Raw genomic sequence first — 22,010 nt, forward strand, 5'->3', positions numbered from 1 at the left:
GTTCACGTTTCATAAAGTTCCCCTAAATTTTGAGCTTTCAAAATGTACGCTGTGTGAAAAGCAAATGGTGGATTGGTTGTCATGTTTTTATTTGTCATCTTTACGGTGACCTCCAAAGTCAAGCGGACAAACGCGTGTAAACATGAGTGGGCGTGTACTTTCGGCGCCGTCGGTGACGTCACTTCCTTGTTTGCACACGTAGCAAAAAAAACCAAAGCTGTCCTGTAAGAGCCATATTGCGAAATGTTTTCTTATTTTGAATTCCTTCTTATTGTAATCCTTTAAACAAATGGTCTACGGACAAATGCAACATTTTGTGTTCTTTACTGTCCAAATGTTGGTGCTGCTAATTAGCGATCGCTTCGCTTGCGAGCTATTCTATCAATCCTCGTCACTTTTGTCAATCTGAGCACATTCACGACTACATCAAAAAATAGAAATCAAAATATCTCGTCTTCACGCAAGCGTGATTGTTCGCACAGCTTATTAGAGATGCAACTGAATAAACGTCATTCAGTCTTATCATTAAATCTTTTTTTTGCTTGTTTGTAGTAAAATAACCTAAAAAAAAACATTTTAATTATTGAAGACATGTCTGTGTGCGTTTGCGTAGTTCGTACGGCAGTATCCGTTCACACAGCAAACTGGAGGTCAGCTATAAAAAAAAAAACAACAAAAAAAGATGTCCTTGTTCTCGTTGAATTCACGCTTTACAATTTTGCAATCACCCCCCCCCCCTCATTTAATTTGGACTTCATTTCCACTAAAGGATCAACAATGGCAGAACAGAAATGTGGAATTATAAAGTACAACTATTCAGTAGTGACATATTTGTAATTTAGTCCTGAGAATTTGTATCGTGAATGCAAAAAATACATTTTGTTATGCTTCATAATTACTTGACCTCATTACCAAATGAAATGTTGACGATTTAGTGCAAGAATAAAAAATAAGTACTGTACAATAAATACACCACAATGAATAGCAATTTAAAACTAAGAACCAGAATTGATATCGATTCACCACTTCAGCTTGTACTCCTTTTAAATCGAAACGTCACTTCACAGGAAATATAGGAAGCGAAAAGAAAGATCGATAAGCAATATAAATTCTTTTGACATAAATAGCGACAGTGTTCCCACGAAGGGCAAAACTCAGCACAGATTTGACCAACCCCTCAAAAAACACAACAGATTTTCAAGGAATGTGCGAGCGGAACACTATTTGGCGAGTCCACTCCAGGGGTGCCTTGACTTCTGACATTTTGGCCTTTCATCCACTTGTTAACGTTTGTGTTTCAAAGTAAGGTTTCAAATTAGTGGCAGGGTTTCAAAGGTGTGTTTTCAAATTATTGTTCGGGTTTTAAAGTAAGGTCATGCCTTCAAATAATGTGGCATTTAAACTTTAGGCTTTTTAAAAATGGGGTCACTTTTTCAAAGTAGGGTTGGGTTCTAAATTATGGTCAGCGTTTCAAGTGAGTTTTTTTTTTATAAAGTAGGGTTTCAAGGCGGGGTAGTGGCCATCTCTCAGTCCGAAACTGTCAGCCTGCTTTGTGACGCTTGCATCAGCCCGAACGCAAAACCACAAAACGGCAACGAGGTGCATTGAAGCAAAAATGCGCAACGTTTGCCTTCTCAACGTCTGTCGAAGGCAATCGGTGGCCGAACGAAACTGGCATCAATTTCACGCTAACAAACCTTGAGACAAGAGCTATGTGAACTCAAATGGTGCAGCAACACGTCGAAGAAAATGACTCGAAGATTGCATCATCAAATTGTAAGTAGGTCTTCTAGCGCCCTCCAGTGGTCAGGCCAAGAAGGCGCAGCAAAACGCACTTGGAGTTCAAGTAAATTACAAATTGCGCCAAAAAAAAACTAAATTGTTTGAGTCTTCACATAACTGGTGAGTGCGGTTGTCCTTAAAAATATGCTCCAAAAATGAGCTTTGGGAGGGCTGCAAAGGAAGAAAGATAAGAAGAACAAATTCATTTCAATGGGGAAAGTCCATATTAGATCAAATTGAAGTCAAGGCACCGCTGTAAATAATGAATACATGCAAAGAAGTGGTGCGCTTAGTCTTCACATTTCGTTTAAATAAATCTTTTGTATATTGTTAGCATTTGGAAAGAATTGCTCATTCCGGGATTAAAATGACACATACGTAATTCTAAGATTTGGATAGAAAACGTGTGGAATGTCGACGATTCGGAGTAGAAATGTGCTTTGGATGTTTTGTTGTGAGGCTCCATCCAAAGTTGGTTTTTTTTTTCCTTCTTTAAAGAGGCGTGGCCTGCCGTCTACCCGACACGCGCAGAGAAGCACCGCATGTACTCCGTCATCCAGTTCCCGTCGGCCGTCGTCACGGCGATGGCGGTGGCGGTGGCGGAGGCAGTCAACTGACGCCGCTGCCAGCGTCTCGGCTTGTCTGGGTCGGCCGAGCGAGCGCGGCGGCAATCGGCGCTCGCCGGGCGCTTGTCGGGAGGACGCGGCGGCGTCTGGACGCTCGCGTCGCAACGCTCGCCCTGGAGGCGGGCGGCGTGTTCACCATTTTTCATTCACGTGTTTGTTCAGTCACATTCGTTCAGCATGTGTCGGGCCCAAGCGATCAAAATGATTTTTTTTGTTGTTGTTTTAGTTTTGTTGTTGAAACGTAAACCCGCAATGACAAAATCAAAAAGACAATGGCCATCCTTTTTTTCCATACTTTTTTTTTTCCTGTAAGCGCTACGAGAGCAAAAAAGAAAAAAATATTATTTACAATAAACAGTCGAGCCTGCATAAGCATTTAAATGCTTAAAATAAATTGAAACTCCAATCATTCGTCATCTTAAAAAAAAAAAAAAAAAAAACAATCATAAAAGTTCACCATATGGGAATACAAAATAAAACGGAAAAATAAGGGAAAAAACAAAAAACAACCGAAATCCATTCTGTCAAATATTGAAATCGGCATCAGCCAAAAAAAAAAAAAAATCGATTCAAAATCGGTCGGGCCCGACATTAGCTTAGCTTTATCTTCGCTGGGTCAAGAACTTACATTGTTGGGTGTCGCAGCTTTGTGTTCACACTGGCGCCGCATGTTGTCCCTGGCGCCCCCTAGTGGCGGTTGGCTCTTGGCCCGCTCGGGTCTGCGGTCGGCAGGCGACTTGTTACCGTGGCAACCGTCTTGGCAGCGGTGTCTCCTACGTACTGGCTCAGCGGCATCCCCATTCGAGTGCGGCGACCCGTTGTCGTCGGAGTCCCGCTCGCAAGACGCTCCGCTTGCGTTCGGAGGAGGCGAGAGCGCATTTTCGGTCTTCGCCGTCTCTGTGGCAAATCCAACAAAAATTGACGATTTGTCTAGATGCCTTTTTGTGACACGTCAAAAGAACAGCGCATCACTTCCTGTCGAAATGAATCATTCGACAGCAAATTGGGTTTTGCGTCACCCTCCCTTCAGCACCAAACCAGCTGACCCGCACGGACACTCAACCAACCGTTTCTCATTCATATATTATGGCATAATTGACATTAAGAGGTACTAACAACAGAATGTCAACAAACAAAATACCTTTATCAGACACTCGAGCAGCGAGGAATAATCATTTCGATGACGTCGGAGCGCATTCCGTCAAAATGAGCGCTCTGGTAGGTCTCATCGTTTCAAAATCCTGGTCCTGGTCGTCCAAGTGTTAAAGCTCATTAGCTGGCTAATTTCTTATTCACATCCACTTAGCGGCTGGGAGTACCTTGCAACGCAATGTCATTTGAGGGGGAGAACGCAAGACTTTCGCTTCCGGGTCGTAGCTTTAAGTGAACGGCGGCCCTGGCAAAAGCATGAAGAGATTTTTACGCTGGAGAGAATAATCAATTTGAAAAATAGTTGCTCGTGACAGCCCCACTGATGTAATTGCCACGACTTCCTGTTCTAGTGGTTACCATGGCAACACAGAGCCAGACAAAAAGGCATTTTTGGACACAGAGGATCTTCTGTGGGTTCCTCACATGATCAAGTCGAGTTGAGTTATCAGAAGTGGGAATAAGTCTCCCCGGTAGCTCACCTGCCGGTGCCGCGGCGTCGGCGTCCGTTACATCCGTTGCTTCCTGCTCCTCCGACAGAAGCCCGGCATCAGGACTGGTCCTCAGCTGGTTTGTCCGGGTGGCGGTGGGCAGCGGCGCCACCCGGTTGCACCTGGGCCGGGGTCCCGTCGTCCTGGGCGTGGACTGACCGCTGGACAGCACGGAGCCACCCTCCCAGCCTTCCCAGAACCACGGCTTGTGTGATTGCTCCATGACCCGCCGGGTCAGGCGGTACTTGAGCGAGTCCTCGTAGCATTTGGAGAAGGTCTCCCACCTGGGCTCCCGGAACTTCTTCATGTACTCCGTTCTGACTTTCTTGGTCACCATGGCGATGAGGGTGGCATCGCTGCAACATGCAAAGGTAAGATGAAGAAACCTCTCAGGTTACACGGTCAGAATGATTTAAGCAGTCAGGGCTGCAGCAAAGCACGAATTTCATCATCAATTCATATGTCAATTACTTCATCAATACATTGATTCAGCTGATCTTTAAAAAAAACATGGTTTAATGTCCATCCCTTGATTACAATACAGGACATTATTTCAAATTGACAGTTCAGAAAATGCGCAAGCATAAACTCGAACAAAAAAGCGCCCTGTTTGTTTCTTCTACGACCTTTTGCGGCGGTACGCAGCAAGTGGTCGTAGGTGACGTCACAAGTCAGGTACAGTCCACGGCCACGCCCCCCGATTGGCTGAACTCAGCTTAGTGGATCCACGACACACGCGCTGTCACGTGACCCGCAACCTGTCAGCTTCAATGGGAAAGTCATCCATTATTGATTATTCACTTGAGATGGCCGCGTTATCTTTTTCTTGTCGAGAAAACGTCCTCAATAGTAATAATAATAATAATAATAATAATGAGGTCTTGGACGGTTTTGAATGCGTCAACGACGGCGGGCACGTTCCCGCCGTTCAGCTGATTTGGAAACACAGCGAGGGGTTTAAATGGCGACGACTACGACGAGCGAATTCAAACAGTCCCACTCACACAGAACTTCCTCGCTTGGAAGAGTTCGGGCTCCTTTGCGAACCTCCTTAGTTGCGTGAATCCCGCTCAAGAGGCAGCGACATCGGTTCGGTTCAGACCCGCGAGAAGCAGGAGGAGCTCAAGCTAGCGTGAGTGAAATCACCAACTTCCGGTTTGGCTCCGTTTAATATGAAATGAACGGAAGTGTAAAATGTCCATATGATGTGAGGTTCCAAAATAAAACACACTCTTGATTGACGTTAACATTGGCACTTGCATAAAAGGTTTGCATGTCAAAACGACATCAGTACTAAAATGCTCCCACCCCCTTTGCTTGTTTTTTTTCCGGGTTTCAGCATCGACGTCACAGCAGGAGGCAAGCAAAGTCATATTGCTCCAATTGTCAGTTGTGTTGTCTCAAACGGCAAAATGCAAATGCACATTGCTACTCTTGTCCACTTCAACCTGTGAAAGTAGAAAAGCTGCACAATAATTTGGATTTATTGACATCAAACGTGATCAGCAAAGAAACAGAATGCGAGTGTCCTTCCAGTCTCATCAATGTAGCTCTGCTCACTTCCACATTTCCTCATTCTCATGTAAATTGCCATTGAGAGGTTAATCCTTTTAATATATTGAAATGGTCATAGGTGGGGATGTCCACATGAATTTTGGTGCCAATTGATCACCGTTTTTGAACATTCTAAGCAATGATAGTACGGACAACGATTTCCAATGGAGAGTTTGTAGTCGGTCCCTTCAATGACTCCAAAGGAAACACGGAGAGAGCAGAGAGGGGCGTGGCCACATTCCTCATTAAAAGTAGGCGTTTTTCACGTCGTCACTTATTTCTCGAAAATGAATTGATAGAAAAAGAAATCAACCAATTTCAGTTTCCTAATCAAAAATATAGAAACCGAGCTTGGTCGTGAAAAATGGGCCATTTAAGGTTATTCACATGCAGTTTAAATGTGAAGCATTCTTGACGTGAGCTGGTTGTGATTTGAAAGTTTGTGTGACGTCATTCAGGTGACTTCCGGCTGTGGGCAGGTAAAACTGATTGGAGTCTTCCTAGAAAACCAAAGTAAGGAAGCGAGCACGGGCCGGTGTCGGTAACCGGTAACGATCCTCTACGTCCGACTAGAGGCAACAAAAAAAAAAGGCGAGCGCGAGCGGCACCGGGTCCTCGTTTGACGTCACGCCGGTGCACCGACTTTGTTTTGACATGACGGGGCGTTTGGGTACTCGGATTTTGGATTGAGCGACCGCGCGACAGCAATGCTGGCGAATGTTGCGTTCACCGCCCTCCTGATGCTGTTGGAATCTGCGCCTGCCGGTTTGTTGACTCCACATTTGTCCCTCTTTTCTCTTCTACATCTTTTGCGACTTTTTCTTCTTGTTCTAATCTACACCCTTTGGAAACGCACAAATTCCTCACTATAAAGGTTCTTTTGGGTGAAGTTGATAGAATTTCGGTTTGTGACGGTGTAGGAAGCCTACGTCACCCATGTTGTACGTACGTCGGAACACGACGTAGAATCACAGGAATGGGCACAAATATATTTGTTGCGTGATTATTCGTAAACTCCATGTCTTCGTTTTTTTCTTCCTACTTTAAAACGTTAAATAATTGTTTAGTTGATTTAACCGATGCGTAATTCTTATTGCCATTCTTTGTAGTTTGAAAACAGGGCGAGTATTTATTTTTTAGGTGTTTTTGGCCAAGCATGGTATTAATACCGTACATGAAAATGTATATAATCACTCGCTATTAAGAGCGTCCTTGGTTTGGTATGTTGTTTTACATTTCTCTTTTGTCATAGTCTACACTGTAAAGTATTGTAATACCTGTCCCATGTGGTCAAAGATGTACACAGTCGGTAAATAATAACAAAAAACAATAACGAATAAAACACATTTACACATGAGCTGCTGATGGCCACAAGTCACACCACATTCAGACGAACTGCGCGAGCCAATCTTCCTTTTTTTTTTTCTCGAGCCAATCTTCCTTAACCTGGCTCGTCCCCTCTCAATGACGTCACCCACTCTTCAACTGACGCAGGTATTACAATATTGTCCAATTTACTTCATTTTATTTTGTCATGTACATTTTTAAGTAGTCTACTTGAAAAATGCGTCTGGATCCAGATGAGTTTATTTTGTGCAACCACTTGACCAAATAAAATCGAGTAAATTTGTCACCTTTTTTTTCAGTGTATGTGACTTCCAACATGATTTTGCAATTACTACTCCAAGAAATGTATTTTCACACACTCTTTTAAATTCTGTTGCATTGAGCCTAATTTTGATTTGGTTCGTGTAGTGCTAAAAACCATTAACTGTTTAAGTTTAAGGACACTTTGTTAGTGTCAACGCTCTTTTTTTAATGTTTTCACTTCATTTTCTACAGAAGTCAGAAACTGTTTGTTCTCTGGTACAGTACAGAGTTGTGTATTTGACAATTAATATACTTTTAAGTTGGCTTTAAACACAGCAGATACTGGTTATGGATAATATGAATTATTTCGGGCTGAACACCGAATCCCTTGACTGATCCTCAATTAATTTGTTTGTACGTTGTTGAACTGCACTGCTCTTACTGATTGATATCTGTGATCTAAATAACTTTTATTTGGTAACCTTGACATACGTTTAACCCGTATTAATTTATTTTTAGTAGAGATTGGTAAATGAATATATTGTAAATAATATTAGTAAAAAGACAAATTTGACAAACAATTTGATTTGGATCTGCATTATTTGTCCTCAAAACTATTCATGGTTATTACAGTGTAAAAAACTGAAACCGATTTTATTTTTTTAAATGTGAAACCTCATCACCCAAAGTTTTGTCCCATGTGGTGGTTTTAAACTCAAATGTGACATTTGCCCGACCCTACTCGATTTATTTTGGGGGATTAAACGAAACCTGCACATGCACAGAATCACAAAATGACTGAAACTTAATTCTCCTTTCATTGGGCTCAAAGTGCAAAGTTAAACATAAACACACCTCGCTCTGCCTCCAATAAACCATCTGATACAAGTGACGATAACAGAAGAGTGCTAGTCCAACTTTCGAGAAAAAGTTCCCACTCAATTTCTGTTTGCTATCTCACTAGCACAATGCGAGATAATAATCCCAAAAAATAAATTCTGTTGACCAGTCCATAATAATAATAATAATCTGCTGTAAAGATTTTCATTTTCTGTTCAGTGTCAAAGTAACCCAGAACGATGTCTGTGCGTTGTTTGTCCACTAGAGGAGCTGTGACACCTTTCGCTCTAATGTTCATGGTCTTGTTTTTTGTAAAAAACCAATTCCCCCTCAATAAAAAAATAATAATAATAAAAAAAATATATATATATATATATATGTATATGTATATATATATATATATATTAATTAATTTAGACTTGACCGACTTTGGAGGGAGAAAAACAGCAGGGAAAAAAAAAACAACAAAATTGGGGTGTGTGTCCCCGAAATATGATATATAATAATATATAAGATGGCAGGCCAGATAATGAAATGACTTTTGCATTTTTTCCACATTTCCCTTCGATGCCCGTAGGAACATACAATGAAGGTTTATCAGTGTTTTCTGAAGAATGATTTGGTTTTGTGGTTTTTGCGGACCTCTTGAGATGGGCCATCCTGCTCGCAATGAGATGTTGAAGTGAATTGAGGGGCTACATTTAGTCAAAAGTAGCGCTTTTCCACCACCATCCGTAGGCAATCGTAACCCTGAGGACGGTCGCAATTGCTTAATTGTCTCGCTTGCTTTTCAGCTGTGCCGCTGGCTCCGCCCACCAACGTGACGGTGACGTGCGGCGACGACACGGCCGCCGCACGCTGGCAGTACGCCGAGGACGCTGACGTCCGCTTCCTGGTCTACGTGGGCAACTCGGGTCCGCGCCGCCTGCGGGACGAGACGACGCGGCGCAACTCCAGGAACCTGAGCGCTTGGGTGTGGGCATCGCTGGAGAGCGTCATGGACGTGCACGGCGTCAGCGTGGCGGCCTTGGCATCCGACGGACGCTCGTCGGCCAACGCCTCCGTTACCTTCACGTACAACAGCGTCAAGATGGCTGACGTCATGTGTGAGTGGCGCGCCGGTGCGCGTTTAATCAAAAACTCGCCTCAAACGCGATCCGATTCATCGATTCATCAAATAATCGTTCATCGCTGCCCTACTTCTCCATATGACTTGCGACTCGACAGTCTTGATTTCTGGCGGAGGACTTTTGGACCGCGTCCAAACTTCAACATTAGCGCTTGAGACTGACTTTGGATTCTTCTTTGTTTTTCTTCCAGGCAAGTTGGACTTCCCCCGCGTGGACGTGAAGGCGAACGAGGCGGACGACGGGAGCGCCGCCATCAGCTTCCGCAACCCGCTGCGCCATCACGCGCAACTGCATCGAGCCACCCGGACGGTCGCCGTCTCCTTCGAGTTCATCGCCAACTCCAGTGCCGTAAGAACGTGTTTCTGATATTTGGACCGAAATTAAATTCCATTCATTGTTGTGTTAGTTTAAAAATAAATTTAAAAAAAAAAGAAAAAAACTTTTTTCGTGGTGCTTTTCATGCTTACCACAAAATGTGAATTTTTCACGGCATTACAGTAATTTGAGCGTTCCCGTTTCTTTCACGTAACAACGTTGTTTTCCTGGAAAAAAAAAAATCATTCGAAATGGCAAATTCTAAATATAAAAAAAAAAAAACAATACAACTTGATTTATATAGTTGATGTGAAATTTAGTATTATTCTTGTATTGTATTGATTTTTTTTGTACTATGTAGTAATATGTTGTGTACATCGTCAAAAATGAGCTTTTATCTTCTAATGTTGACGTGTAAATGGAAGAAAAAGAAAAGAATAGTCAAATATCAACCTTTTTCAATGTCCCAATAGTAATGTGGTAATCCCTCATTTTTTGCAGTTAATTGGGACCAAGGAAAAGTGAAAAAGTGCAAAGTAGAGGTTGACTTTTTGATTAGTTTTTTTTTTACGCCTCTATGAGGTTGTTGCGACCCCGTCGACATGGTTCCCGACCTTTGAAATTCTTGCTTTGAAAATGAAGAATGTCTTCCATGCTGTGAGAGGAACACAAGCCAACGTTGGCCAACCAACCGCTGATGTGAACTTTTGACCTTTTCTTGACCAATTGAAAAATGTGAAGGCTTCGTCCTTGCATTTCTCCAGTTGGTTGTTTTTGTCGAATTGAAGTGTCTTTTTCTTTTGTTGTAATGTATCCAAAAAAAAAAGTCTTTTTTTTTTCTGTTCATTAATCGGCTGAGCCCAAGTCACAACCAAATTTGTTTTCCTTTTTTTGGGGGGGGAGAATGAGAAGGAGTTCAAATACTCTTCATCTTATTTTAAAATGTGTAAACAGAAAAAAAAAAAGTCAGCAAAAATTGTCCTTTTTCCTCACTGATTTTAGAATCATTAGTCATTTTTTCCCTGCCTTTCTGTCACGCGTGTTGACGCCTTTTAGGGGGAAGTGTTGGCTTCCTGCAGACAGGACGAGAACACGTGCAGGACGGACGTGCTGTTTCCGCCGGGTTCCGCCGAGTGCGTCACGCTGACGGGGCTGGTGCGCGACTCGGCGGGCGGCTCGCTGGCCTTGGGGCCGTCGCCGCGCACTTGCGCCGAGCGGTCGGTGGGGAGCGTGCCGCTGCCCGTCGTACTGGTGAGCGTCGCCGCCGTGGCGCTGCTGGTCGGCGTGGCCGTGACGGCGTGGAAGCTGGCGGCGTGGCTGGCCAAGGCTAGCGAGGAAGCGCTCCCCAAGTGTTTGGGCGCTCCCAAGGTTGCCCCGGACGCTTGGGCGGGCTCCTGCTGCGTGGCGGACGGCGGCGATGGCTGCCGCAAGCTAGGAGTCGCGCTCATCAGCCCGGGAGAAGACGACTCTTCAGGCCTTTCCACAGAGATGGAAAGTCTTCCTGTCCTCCGGGAGGAGGAGGAGGAGGAGGAGGAGCAGTGCTCGGGGTCCAATTACGACCGTGCCCATGTGAACATGGAAGTGGACATGGGTGGTGGAAACAAGGCGTGGGGCTACGCGGAAAGGTAACAAAAATGTTTGTGCTTGATGACCACGTGTAAGAAAACAAATGTGAACTGGTTCCTTCCTCCCCCTCATATCTTCACCACTTGTACTTTGGCCGCCATTCCTTCTTTCTGTTTCTGATCCCTCCTTTTTACTTTTGTGCTACTGCGTTTTCATCTCTACTTTTTCTTGCCTGATTTTTGTTATCTTCTACAGTCTCCACTTTTCTCTTCACTTTGACCTCTTTCTTCCCTATCATTACTTTTCTGCGGTTTTTCCTTCTTCATTCTTTTACTTCTCCGTCATTTTGTTCTACGCTTTCTTCTCCCTGCTTTTTAAAAAATTTTCCTCCCTCCTTTCCTTTAACTTTTTCTTATTGTATATTAGCCTTCCGTTTTATTCCTACATTTCTTTGCCATGTAGCCGCTTTTCCTCCTGAAGTTGCGGCCATCATATGGACGTTGCAACTTGCACTAAGTGGCAAATATATGGAGAAAGGTGCGGCAAGGAGAACCACTGTCGGCGTTGCACTTTCAGCCTTTTCTTGAATGGGACCAATAAAAAAAATGTAAAAAATTTGCACGCCAGACAGACGAATCAGCTCCTGATGTCACTCACTAGGCCACACCCCTTAACAGCACACACCCAACATGCAGCTCAGATGCTTTAGGAAACTCTTCAAGTGATGTTTTTTTTTTCCTGCTCAAACTGACTGAGATTTCAGTTCTGTTCGTGAGGAAAATTTGGATATGCATAATTTATGATACACACAAAAGGAGGTTCAGGCGTGATCACAAGATGATTCTTGTAAGTCAATTTCTTTGGATGTCATTTTTTGTATCTTATGTGAAATTCTAATCATGTAAGTTGAATAAAGTTTGACTCATTTGCTGTCCAGCCTCCCAAAATGTGTGCACCCATTCATTTTTCTCGAATACGCCCGTTCATTGAGACTGAGCCTTAGAATTCAGTGCGCTTTTCTTGATAGTCCAAAAATCCCAAAGATTATGGACACATTTTCAGTGTTGTTTTTTTTTTTATTTGGGTGACTTTTTCGCCGGCAATTTACATAAAGTTGTTGTTGATTTTTTTTTTTCTATTTTCAATAAAATAATCCACTATAGAATGTGAAATGGGAAAAAAAACCAAACCAAATAAAGCTGAATGTAAATGCATTTTGCTGCCTTTTAACAACTGGTCTGTTCACATTCCTTGGACTCCGGCCAATGTGGTGGCCGTCACGCACACGTCGAAAATGCAAGACTGCTGCCATCCCGTCGTCTGCATGACGGCCGCCTCGCCCATTTTGGAATGTGCGCACTGACTCGGCAGCGTCACACCCTGTTGCCGTGGCGACGCCCAACCGTGAAAAACCAGTCGAGACGAGAACTTTTCCCGAATGAAAGTTTTTGGATACGCTGATCGTCCGTGACAAATATTCCTTGTTGAGCGGCATCCGCGTCAACGTATATATTTGAACAAGAAAGAGACCGGCAAGCGACAGGCTTCCGGTATTTGGCCAAGCAAAGAGTCTCAAGGAAAGCATCAAAAAGCAAACCAAGCAGCGACGCGGTCCCACGTTTGTCCTCTACGAGAGTTTGAGGCCCTGAACGTTATTCCTGAGGTCAAGCAGCTGCTTCTCCTGGCGCGCCTTCTCCTCCTTGAACGCCACCTTGTTGGCCTTCTTCTCCACGCGCCGCTCCTGCAAACGCACACGTCAACATCAACAACTCCATTTGGAGGATTTGCTGTCGATACACAAAGCAACAAATATACGCGCACCTGTATATAAGACGCAGCAGCAAAAGGAAAAAAACCGCGACACAAGCGGCGCCAGGCTGTCAGCCGCAGTTTTCAAAAATGAGTTGTTTAGTGCACGTACACAACGATTTTGTACGGCGAATGCACATCAACACATGGTTAAAACACGGCAACCACTTTGCTCATTAAATCAGAACAGACCCAAGAGAAGAAAAACAACAAATTCATTTGGTGTATTTTCTGACCTAAAGAGCGCCCCCTACCGGTGAAAGAAAACCGTTGGATGAGGCGCATAGCTTGAAAATCGAGGCAAAATGTACATCAAATACGGTCATCACATTGTTTACTTGAAGAGTATCTTGGAATGAATGCAAAATCACCAAATGGGAAGTATATTTCATTCTTTGAATACAATCTAAACGGAGTCATCTTTTTATGGTGAGCAGCTCTGAGCATACAGTGGCACCTCGGTTCTCGAACGACTCGGAGTCCGAACAAAAAAAAAAGGAGAAATTCTTGCTTCGCAGTTGGAACAAACATCGGAGTTCGAACGCCGGTATGACGCGAGGGTGGGATGCTGAGCGGCGTGCGGGTGTCGATCGCTCTCTCGCTCTCTTTGTGACCAACTGTTGTCGCGTGCGGACGTGCTGCGTTTTGCTCTCGCGTTTTATAGAGGTGTACCAAGTGTTTTAGCCCCTAATCATGCCTCCAAAGAAAGCAAAGGAATGGTTTTGCTTTTCCAACAGGGTTCTGGGACGGATTACGGTCGAGAACCGAGGTTCCACTGTACTTGCTCGATCGTGCGCGGCAGAAATATGCGTGACTGCAGCCAATCAGAGTGGAGCTTTTCCTTCTCACTTTGGTTTTGCAAGTTGAAGTCAACAGAATTTGCCCATCCACGAAAGCAGGAGCAGTAAACAATTCCCAGCGGTGCGGCGAAACGCGCATTCACAACTTGGGCGTTATCTTGCAAAGATTGCATGTTAGGATTGAAACGCAAAAAATTAGGAGCCTATCGCAGCTATCTTTGGCAGTAGGCGGGGGACACCCTGAACTGGTTGCCAGCCAATCACAGAAAAGGCTCAAATTCCACTTGAATTTGGAGTATGGGTGCTAGAGACCCCCCCCCCCCCCCAAGAAGCAAATCCGCCCGATTTTGTGCCGATGGCTGATTTAGGGTTAGGGTTAGTTTGACGGCCAGACGAGCGTTGACCTTGCGCTCCTCCTTGACGGCGTTCTTGCGGGCCTTCCTCTGCTCCTTGCTCTCGTCTTTGTGTCGCGGCAGCGTGGCGGCGCGCGGCAGGTCGGCATCGTCGATCCTGCTCATTCGCTCGGCCTGCCTGCCGGTGGGACCTTTGGCGGGGAGGACGTCCAGAGGGACGCCCGTCCTGGCGGACACGCAGATCGGGTTCACCTGCACGGCAAAATGCCCGTCAAACGTTTGTCAAAGCGCGCCGGCCGAACTCCGAGCGGCGATGGCGAGCCCCATCTTGCACACCCCCAAAATAATGTGCAATAAATAATGATGAATGTAACGTTTTCCACAAAAAACAAAAATGGTTAGAATGTATCACAAAATAATGCCCAAAGAGACAAATGACTCGATCCTTTGCTAACTTTGGATCAAGGAAACGCTCGGATAGGATTGTCACTCGTCATCTCATCAAATGAATAAGAACGTATTTTGAAGAAAAGGCGTCTTATTCCACTAATTGTCTCTTCTTTGATAACAATTTTGGCCCTTTTTTTTTGTCCCAAGGACAATCAAGGCTTCTTTTCCAAACTAAAAAGATGTGTGACTCTCTTCCCTCGCCAAAGTTTCACAACAGAATCTTACAATATTTTCTGCCAATAATACGTTATTCGGAGATTGTGATTTAAAAAAAAAAAAATCAGAATAAAACTTTGAAAATAACAAATCTTTCAAGACTCAGAAACGTTATCCCAGCAAAATAGGACTTCTTGTTGTAAAGATTACAACTGTTTTTTTTTTAAAACTACCTTTAGATTACAATTGTTTTTTCAGGCAAAATATTTCCGTGATTTTGTCACGATTCTATTTCCTTCTAACAAAATGCCTCTTGGAGGCGGGGAGGGGACTTTTCACCCTTCTTTGTTTTTTTTAAGAAGACTTCACCCCCCCAACCCCCAACAAAATATGCCTGTTGTGTAAAACCAAAATTGGAAAAACGTCCACATTTTTATACATCTTTGCTGCATCTCTTGAACTTGCTTGAATGAATAAAACATCATAATTTGTTCTTGCAAAGATTATGGCTGCAACCTAATCCCTTTGAAAGATTTCCATTTTTTCTTTTGGGAAAACGACATGTTTGACTTCTTCAAATGACTTTGGTACCTTTGCAGGGTGCAGGATAACTTTGGGTCTGTTGTAGATGTTGGAGTACGTACCTGCAGGACAACATTTGCATTAATGCCACATTCTCCGACAAAACGCTCCCGGCTGCTCTTTCATTTTTCACCCGATGAAGACGGAAAGCTTCCCATATTCGGGCTCTATGTATGGCTCCCAATGGCATGTATTTGTGAATAATAATCAAATTCATTTTTTTTTACTATTTTCCTTTGAGCAAAGTACACTATGTGATATCTTTGGATTTTTTTAATTAAATAAAGAAGAATATTTATTGAATTCTTGATCTTTTTTTTTTTTTGTCTTGAAAGGTGCAACATCGTACTCACTGATGATGCTCTCACAGTCCCACTTCTCCTCCGGAGCTTTGATGACCAATGTTTCCATCTCCTCCTCATCGTCGTTATCGTCTCGCAGGACAGGAAGTTGTTTTGGGCCCAGGTCATCCGGCCTCAAAGCACTGAAGTACAAATGGCGTTGGCTTTTGATGACAAAGACGACGACGATGATGAGCAGTGGCTCACTCACTCTTTGGCTTTCTGGGCAAAGTAGTCCTTAATGACCTCCTCAAGACGAGCGCTGTCAGGCGCAATGTAGCCTTCTAGCTCGGCGTTGTCCAGGGCGCCGATCTCGTCGTCGTCAAACTGCTCGTAAAACTAAAACACACACCGCGCTCAAGCCCAAACAGTCGTTGAGCAGTTTTTGCCTTTGTTTTTCCACATATTACACCTGTGCTGAAGGTTTGCATGTTTATAGAATCATCCCTTTGAGTTGTGATTAAGAAGGGGATATTTTCTGAATGAATGTTATTTTGTTATGGCTTTATGATATACACAGTTATATGGTTAATAATTGTGCATCGTTTGACATTCTGCTGTGTCGTTAATACTGTTTGCCTTTGATATTGGTGTGGCGCATATAATGGACAATGTGCTTATTTCGTCAGTCGCGGGATGTCTCGCACGATCCCGATTGATGACGTGAGCGAGTGCGCACTTGAAGAGAGGAGATTGTGCACTTGACCAGAAGAGAAGGAAGTGTGCGAGTCGCGGAAAGGAGTCAGTTGGAAGAATACTGTTCTCATCGCCAAGAAGGATCGCAAACTCGTACGCCAGCAAAGTGGATCGGTGACGTTAACCCACGTGGTCCATCGAACAAAGTGTCGCCTCGGAAAAGGAGGATTCGGCGCGGTGGATTGTGCTGCCTTGTGTGTGGCGTCTCTGTCGGAGATCGAGCTAGCGAGCATCCGGGCTAGTTAGCTTCAGCGGGCTAAGTCCGGCCATTCTCCCTCGCGGCAGAGCCCCGTTGTCCTCGGACAGTTCACCCAAGCCTTTCCCTCGCCATTGAGGATCGACCTTCGTCCCCCCCCCCCCCCTCGGATTGAGGATCGACCTTCACCCCCCCCTCTCCGATGAAGATAATTCTCCGCTCCCACCGGCGCTTCCTAGGCCTCCCCCCCCTCGACAATTGCGCACTTGGATCCACCTGCTTCGCCGCGCATAGCTCGGGATACATCAAGAAGGAGGATTTCCCCGATGTCAGCCTCCATTCACGAGCTCCACCGACCCGGGCATTAAATTGGTACCATTTAATGTTATACAAGGACATTGAGTTCGATTGCATTGATATAAGGGTGAATTAGATATTGTAATTTGGCTGAATAATTATTTCTAAGAATATTAAATGTGTATTCTTGCTGATTGAATATTCATGGTGTTATTGTGCCAAAGTGATTGTCATTATTGCATGTTAATTTCCCTCAATTATTATAGTGATAAGCGAAGAGTAAAATTATTTGATTGTTAATTTGGTAAATAGGTTATCCCCTCAGGTAAATATACAGTCCTCTATAGGCTCGGGCACAACACCAGCGCTTCTCAAAAGGTGGGGCGTGTGACCCCGGGGAACAGACTTTTTCCCGCTCTATGACAATCAAGTGTAATTGCACATCCACTCCAGTAGTGGGCAGTGGCGCTCTCCTTGCTCATTGTGCGCAGCGAGTATTAACTCCACGGCGGAGGTTCGTTTTGCAACCAAAATGCTATGATTTGGAGTTGCGGTGGTGGGTTTTTTTTTTGCTTGGGGGGGCGTAACAGAAAATAATTGAGAAGGACTGTATTACACCAAGATGTCTCATTAGCACCGACTTTTGTTGGCGCATTTTCAGAACTATGAATTAAAAATAATGTCCCATTTTTGATCAAAGCCAAGGTAATTAAGATTTTATTTTATTTATGTAAATCTGATTCAGTCAAAAAATAATCGTCAGAATAATTGACCACTGCCAACCCAGGTACAATCAATGTCATTTTCAATGGCAGTGAATGAGTTAACAATCTTGAGTTGCATCCCATGCTTTTCTGTGATACAGCGAGCATCCAAACTTCAATGTATTTGAAGACAAAAAAAAAAAATGAATCTCACACTTGTATGTATTGCGTCTGTGTGCCCGACGGATCGTGTATGTGCCTTTAAGAGGCGGGGCTCGGTGGAGTGACGCGTGTGCGTTCGACGGGACCGGCATGAGCTGTGGCGAACGAACGGCACCTCCTGCTGGAGTGTGCTTGTTGCATTTGTGTTTTTGCGTTCTCCCTGTGAAATGCAGCTTAATCTCTCACTTTGTTTGTTTGTCTTCTTGAAAATGCAAAATGAGCTTTTTTTTTAAAACACAAAACTACACCAGCGCACGAGCTTCATGCCAAGACGGCGAGGGTGGTCGGCGCACCTTCTCGAAGCGATCGTCCAGCAGCGTGAGCTGCTCGTTCCTACGCATCACCGACGACGTCATGGAGTAGTCGGTGAAGCGGGTCCCGGTCTCGTCGTCGTCGAACAGGAATTCCCGAGCGCCATCCTCCTGGTCCGAAAAGGAACCCCCGGAGCCAAAGTCTCCGTTCTCGTCATCGTCCGTGTCTTCCCAGGAGTCCTCATCGACATTTTGGTCAACTCTGTCAAACGGGAAGCGCGTCAACATTATTTCTTCGTGATAGGCCGATATGCCTTTTTCAGGGCCAATTTTTTGTGGTGAGGGCGGCCGATAACCACATTTTACAGCGGATATTCATTTGCTGCAAAAGCGAAAATATTAGTGTCAACATGAAAAAAAAAAATGAACATCACCGACATGCCATTAAGCATGATTGTGAGAATAAACAAAAAGTTCATTTCTTACGCTAAATGAAAAACTAAAAAAAAAGGAAATCGGTAACCAAAGTAAATTGTTTTCCCAAATGGAAAATTTTCACTCGTTTTTGGTTTCATTTCTAACAAAAAAAAAAAAAAGTTCCCAGTATTAGCATAAAAGGTTGAGGTGAACATTTAAATAAACTTGACATAAAGTACCCTGAAGTTAATCTTGTTCTAAATTGATCTCTTAACACTGAGCGGTGAATGTCTGACAACTTAGTGATTTTTTTTTTCTTCCTTCAAAACAAAACGCTTGAATAAACCGAACAAATGGATTTGTGGCCCGGCGCCAGAGGTTGAATTCAAACGTCGCCAAAAGTGGTCAAGCCTCACCTGAGCTGGGCACGATTGGCCTTGGCGACAAAGTCGTCCTCCAGCGCGTTGTCGGGTTCGTCAAAGTCAAAGTCCTCGTCCAGGGCGGCCACGATGTCAGGATCCATGTCCAGGCGCGGCCCTGACATCAAAAGCATGGATGACTTCAAGTTCGCCGCTCATTAAATGCGCGTCAGTCATATGATAAAGATGACTTTTCATTAAAAAAAAAAAACAAACAAAAAAACAAACAAACTACTGTTTTAGTGGTTCTGATGACATTTATGCTGCGTCACAATTTTTTTTTAACCGAACTCGAACCCGAACCCGAACCCTCGGTGGTACCCTGACTCGCTGGTGGCCATGATCATTATCTCCTCGCATTGGCGCAAGTGAATGTTTTTCATGCTGCCATCACATCACTCTCTTTTCTTTTCCCATTTTGGACATACAAAACAAAGATTTGCATACGTTCAAATTCAAAGCTTTAAAGAGATATTCGCCCCAGGTGAAAGTGGCAACAAGGTGAAGAATTGTGAACCTACGTAGAATTTATGCTTGCGATTTGATTTCCGCACTTCATTTAGGACACTTGACCTGAGCTAAGGCGTGTGTACAAGGTCTTTTGGGATTTGTTTTTTGTTTGAATTAAATCAGGTGGTCGCAAATAGAGCCGATGTCTTTATCGAACGGCCCAAATGAGGGCGGACGGCTCAGAAAAAAGAGGCTGAAGCAACAGCGCCGCCGTGTGGCTCGTTCCCGACGTGCGGAACCAGCTCACCTGAGACAGGAGCGGCTTTGTTGAGGAGGCCCACGTCCTCCTCAAAGTCGGAGGCGAATACCGATGACGGCAGCTTGATGCTCACAGCCTGCAAGAAAAACAAAGAGTCGCGCAACTTGAATTGTGGCTGAAATTCAAAAAAGGACACACATCACAGCATTGTACAGAGTGGTCGCTTAAGTTGTTCACGTCCATCGTAGCAAACAAATGTCATGATGGAAATCATACAATAATGAAGAAATGATTTCAAATAAAAATTCATGCACCACATGCTATAAATGATATTATTTAAGCACCTCCCGTCTAAAATATCTTTTGCATCAACACTCAGTGGTAGAGTGGTCGTCTCCCAACTCCGAGGTTGTGCGTTCGATCCCCAGCCAGTGTGACCATGTCCAAGTGTCCTTGAGCAAGATGCTGACTCAGAGTTGCTTCTGATGCTGCGCCATCAGTCGGTAAAAGAGGTAACAGTGCGGAGCGCCAAGAGTGTCCAAGGCCAAAAAGCGTATTTACCATGACATGATATCATGGCCGTGTGTGGATAAACTTACAGGTGGCACCTTGTCCTTCTCGTCTTCATCATCATCGTCATCATCATCATCATCTTCAGTGCAAAGGCGAAAACGAGGCGAGGGTCGGGCGGCCAGCAGCTCTATCGGTCCGGAAGGTTCCTTCAGGTGCTGCAGGTAATTGTAGTCGTCGTCAAAGAAGACGCCAAAATTTCTCTGCTCTTCCCGCCGCTTCTCTGCGTCCGCCTGCCACAAGACACAACACGCAGTCCACAGCCGCCACAGCGTTATTTACCATCCACAAAGTCGACAGTGAGTGAACCCCACCGCCATAATTGGGGGTTCACCGTATCCAGCCGAGCGAATGGCACCTTGGCGGCGGGCAGCAGAACGTGTTGGGGCGCTTTCTCATCTGCCGCTAGGGGGTCCTTCTGGCTCCTGTGAACCAGGTGGAAGGTCACCGCCTTCTTCTTCTCAATGAAGGACCTCTTCTTCCTGTGAGGCTGCCAGAAAACGCAGGCAAGAAAAGTTTGTCAAACATCCCATCATGCTGGTTGCACTTTGTTTGATAGGGGACATATCAATGGAGACTATTTATTCAAGCGACGGTGCATGTAAAACACCAATTTAAGAATGGAAACGTAAAACAATTAAAAATGAATAAAACTGTACTGTTTTTGAAAAATAATCATGAAACGTAATAAAAACAAAACCGCCCTCAAAACTAATTTAAATGAACTCAAGTTAAAAGAACCAGAGTGGGTGTCTGGGTGGATGACTGCTTAGCATGTCGGCCTCATAGTTCAGAGGTGCGGGGTTCGATTCTGGCTGCAACGTGCCTGTGTGGAGTGAAAGAGAAGTCATGCACGGACCCAACAACTACGTAGCTGTGTGGGCTCTTCGTTATAGCTGCAGAAGTCGAGAAACAACCATGTAACTGTATTGTTGGCCATTCAAGGGGAAGGAAACCCCACGGCTTTTTGTTTTTTTTAGAAAAATCAGCCTCGCTAGTCTAATCGCGGCATTCTGATTGAATTTATGCGTTAAGCGGGAAAATCCAGCCGCTTTGTAATTGACTTTAATATTATTATTATTATTAGCTAATATTTGGCCTCTATGTGATCTGTATATGCCAAGGCTACACCGAGTTACACCAAAACTCATCCAAACGTATCCATGTTCACGCACAAGTGAATAATGCACTCCTCGACAAATAACTCAGGAATAAACTCACTCGCATGCACATAAGACTTAATAATTTGTCCAAGAAGGATGAGGATATATTAAACAAAATAATATTTTTTTTTTTAAAAAGCAAATTGATTAGCAGCAGCGAGTTCACCTGCGAGGAGCACCGAGGTTAGCTTGTTGGCTAGCTATTAAAGACTCGTTCAAAATGTGTCATTTGAGTAAACTAACCATTTCTTTCTTGTTTTTCTCGGGGCGGTCTTAGGCTGGAATGTTCAAACCATACGCTGTTGTAGATAGCTCCCTTAAATTTAATGTCACTAAAAGTTAAAATTGAAAATGAGTCAAAAATGTTCGATCACGTTGATTTTGAGCGCCTCCATCTTGTTGTTGTCGTCACTGCTGGACGGAACCATTTTGTGTTCACCAACCGAGGCGTTGACAAACTAAACCTCGCGTTTGACATCAACAATTTGAACACATAGTATTTATATCCTCGAAAGAAGCATTTAAAACAACAATACGTATCAACAGATGGGAGGAACAAAGAAAATTCATCTATCAATTGTTGACTTGTTCTTTTCCACTGTCAGGATTGGTATGGTCTTGTTTTTTTTTCTGTCAACTTTATTAACAACAATGTAAAACGTACTTGAACTTTCCGACTCCACGATCCCAATGTTGACTCGCACCAAATCAAGTTGGATTTGTATTTTTTAGTTACATTGTTTGATCTGTTGAGACGGGAAGTTATTGGCACACATTTCACACTGCCCCATGGGGGATTGTCTGTGCAATGCACGGATGTCATCGCATACAA

General features: G+C 44.0%; 3 protein-coding genes across 4 annotated transcripts; 1 reads left to right on the forward strand and 2 right to left on the reverse strand.

Annotated features, from left to right (window-relative positions):
* Nucleotide 1: 1 nt before the first annotated feature.
* LOC148332862 (uncharacterized) lies at nt 2–5,273 on the reverse strand. Of its 2 annotated transcripts, XM_088303350.1 has the most exons (5): nt 5,053–5,273; nt 4,675–4,813; nt 4,040–4,404; nt 3,037–3,305; nt 2–2,521 (listed from the first exon to the last, which is right to left on the reverse strand). In XM_088303350.1, exons 3-5 carry the CDS (start codon nt 4,383–4,385, stop codon nt 2,297–2,299), a joined length of 840 nt encoding a protein of 279 aa, XP_088159476.1. In that variant the 5' UTR covers nt 4,386–4,404; nt 4,675–4,813; nt 5,053–5,273; the 3' UTR covers nt 2–2,296. The 2 variants fall into 2 exon arrangements, with proteins under 2 accessions (XP_088159476.1, XP_088159475.1); XM_088303349.1 differs by lacking the exon at nt 4,675–4,813 and having other exon boundaries at nt 4–2,521; nt 5,053–5,268.
* A 779-nt stretch (nt 5,274–6,052) lies between these two features.
* LOC148332863 (uncharacterized) lies at nt 6,053–11,990 on the forward strand. The gene is made up of 4 exons (XM_088302985.1): nt 6,053–6,367; nt 8,827–9,138; nt 9,353–9,510; nt 10,534–11,990. Exons 1-4 carry the CDS (start codon nt 6,310–6,312, stop codon nt 11,104–11,106), a joined length of 1,101 nt encoding a protein of 366 aa, XP_088159111.1. The 5' UTR covers nt 6,053–6,309; the 3' UTR covers nt 11,107–11,990.
* A 516-nt stretch (nt 11,991–12,506) lies between these two features.
* Nucleotides 12,507–21,614, reverse strand: LOC148332864 (protein LTV1 homolog). The gene is made up of 11 exons (XM_088302984.1): nt 21,422–21,614; nt 20,374–20,505; nt 20,045–20,248; nt 19,494–19,581; nt 18,734–18,854; nt 17,943–18,162; nt 15,746–15,873; nt 15,547–15,677; nt 15,203–15,255; nt 14,057–14,257; nt 12,507–12,784 (listed from the first exon to the last, which is right to left on the reverse strand). Exons 1-11 carry the CDS (start codon nt 21,422–21,424, stop codon nt 12,671–12,673), a joined length of 1,395 nt encoding a protein of 464 aa, XP_088159110.1. The 5' UTR covers nt 21,425–21,614; the 3' UTR covers nt 12,507–12,670.
* Between the last annotated feature and the right edge of the window lie 396 nt (nt 21,615–22,010).

Source organism: Idiotropiscis lumnitzeri, chromosome 8 (genome assembly GCF_059441095.1).
Source record: "Idiotropiscis lumnitzeri isolate Australia: NSW breed Sydney's pygmy pipehorse chromosome 8, RoL_Ilum_1.0, whole genome shotgun sequence".
Lineage (NCBI taxonomy): Eukaryota > Metazoa > Chordata > Actinopteri > Syngnathiformes > Syngnathidae > Idiotropiscis > Idiotropiscis lumnitzeri.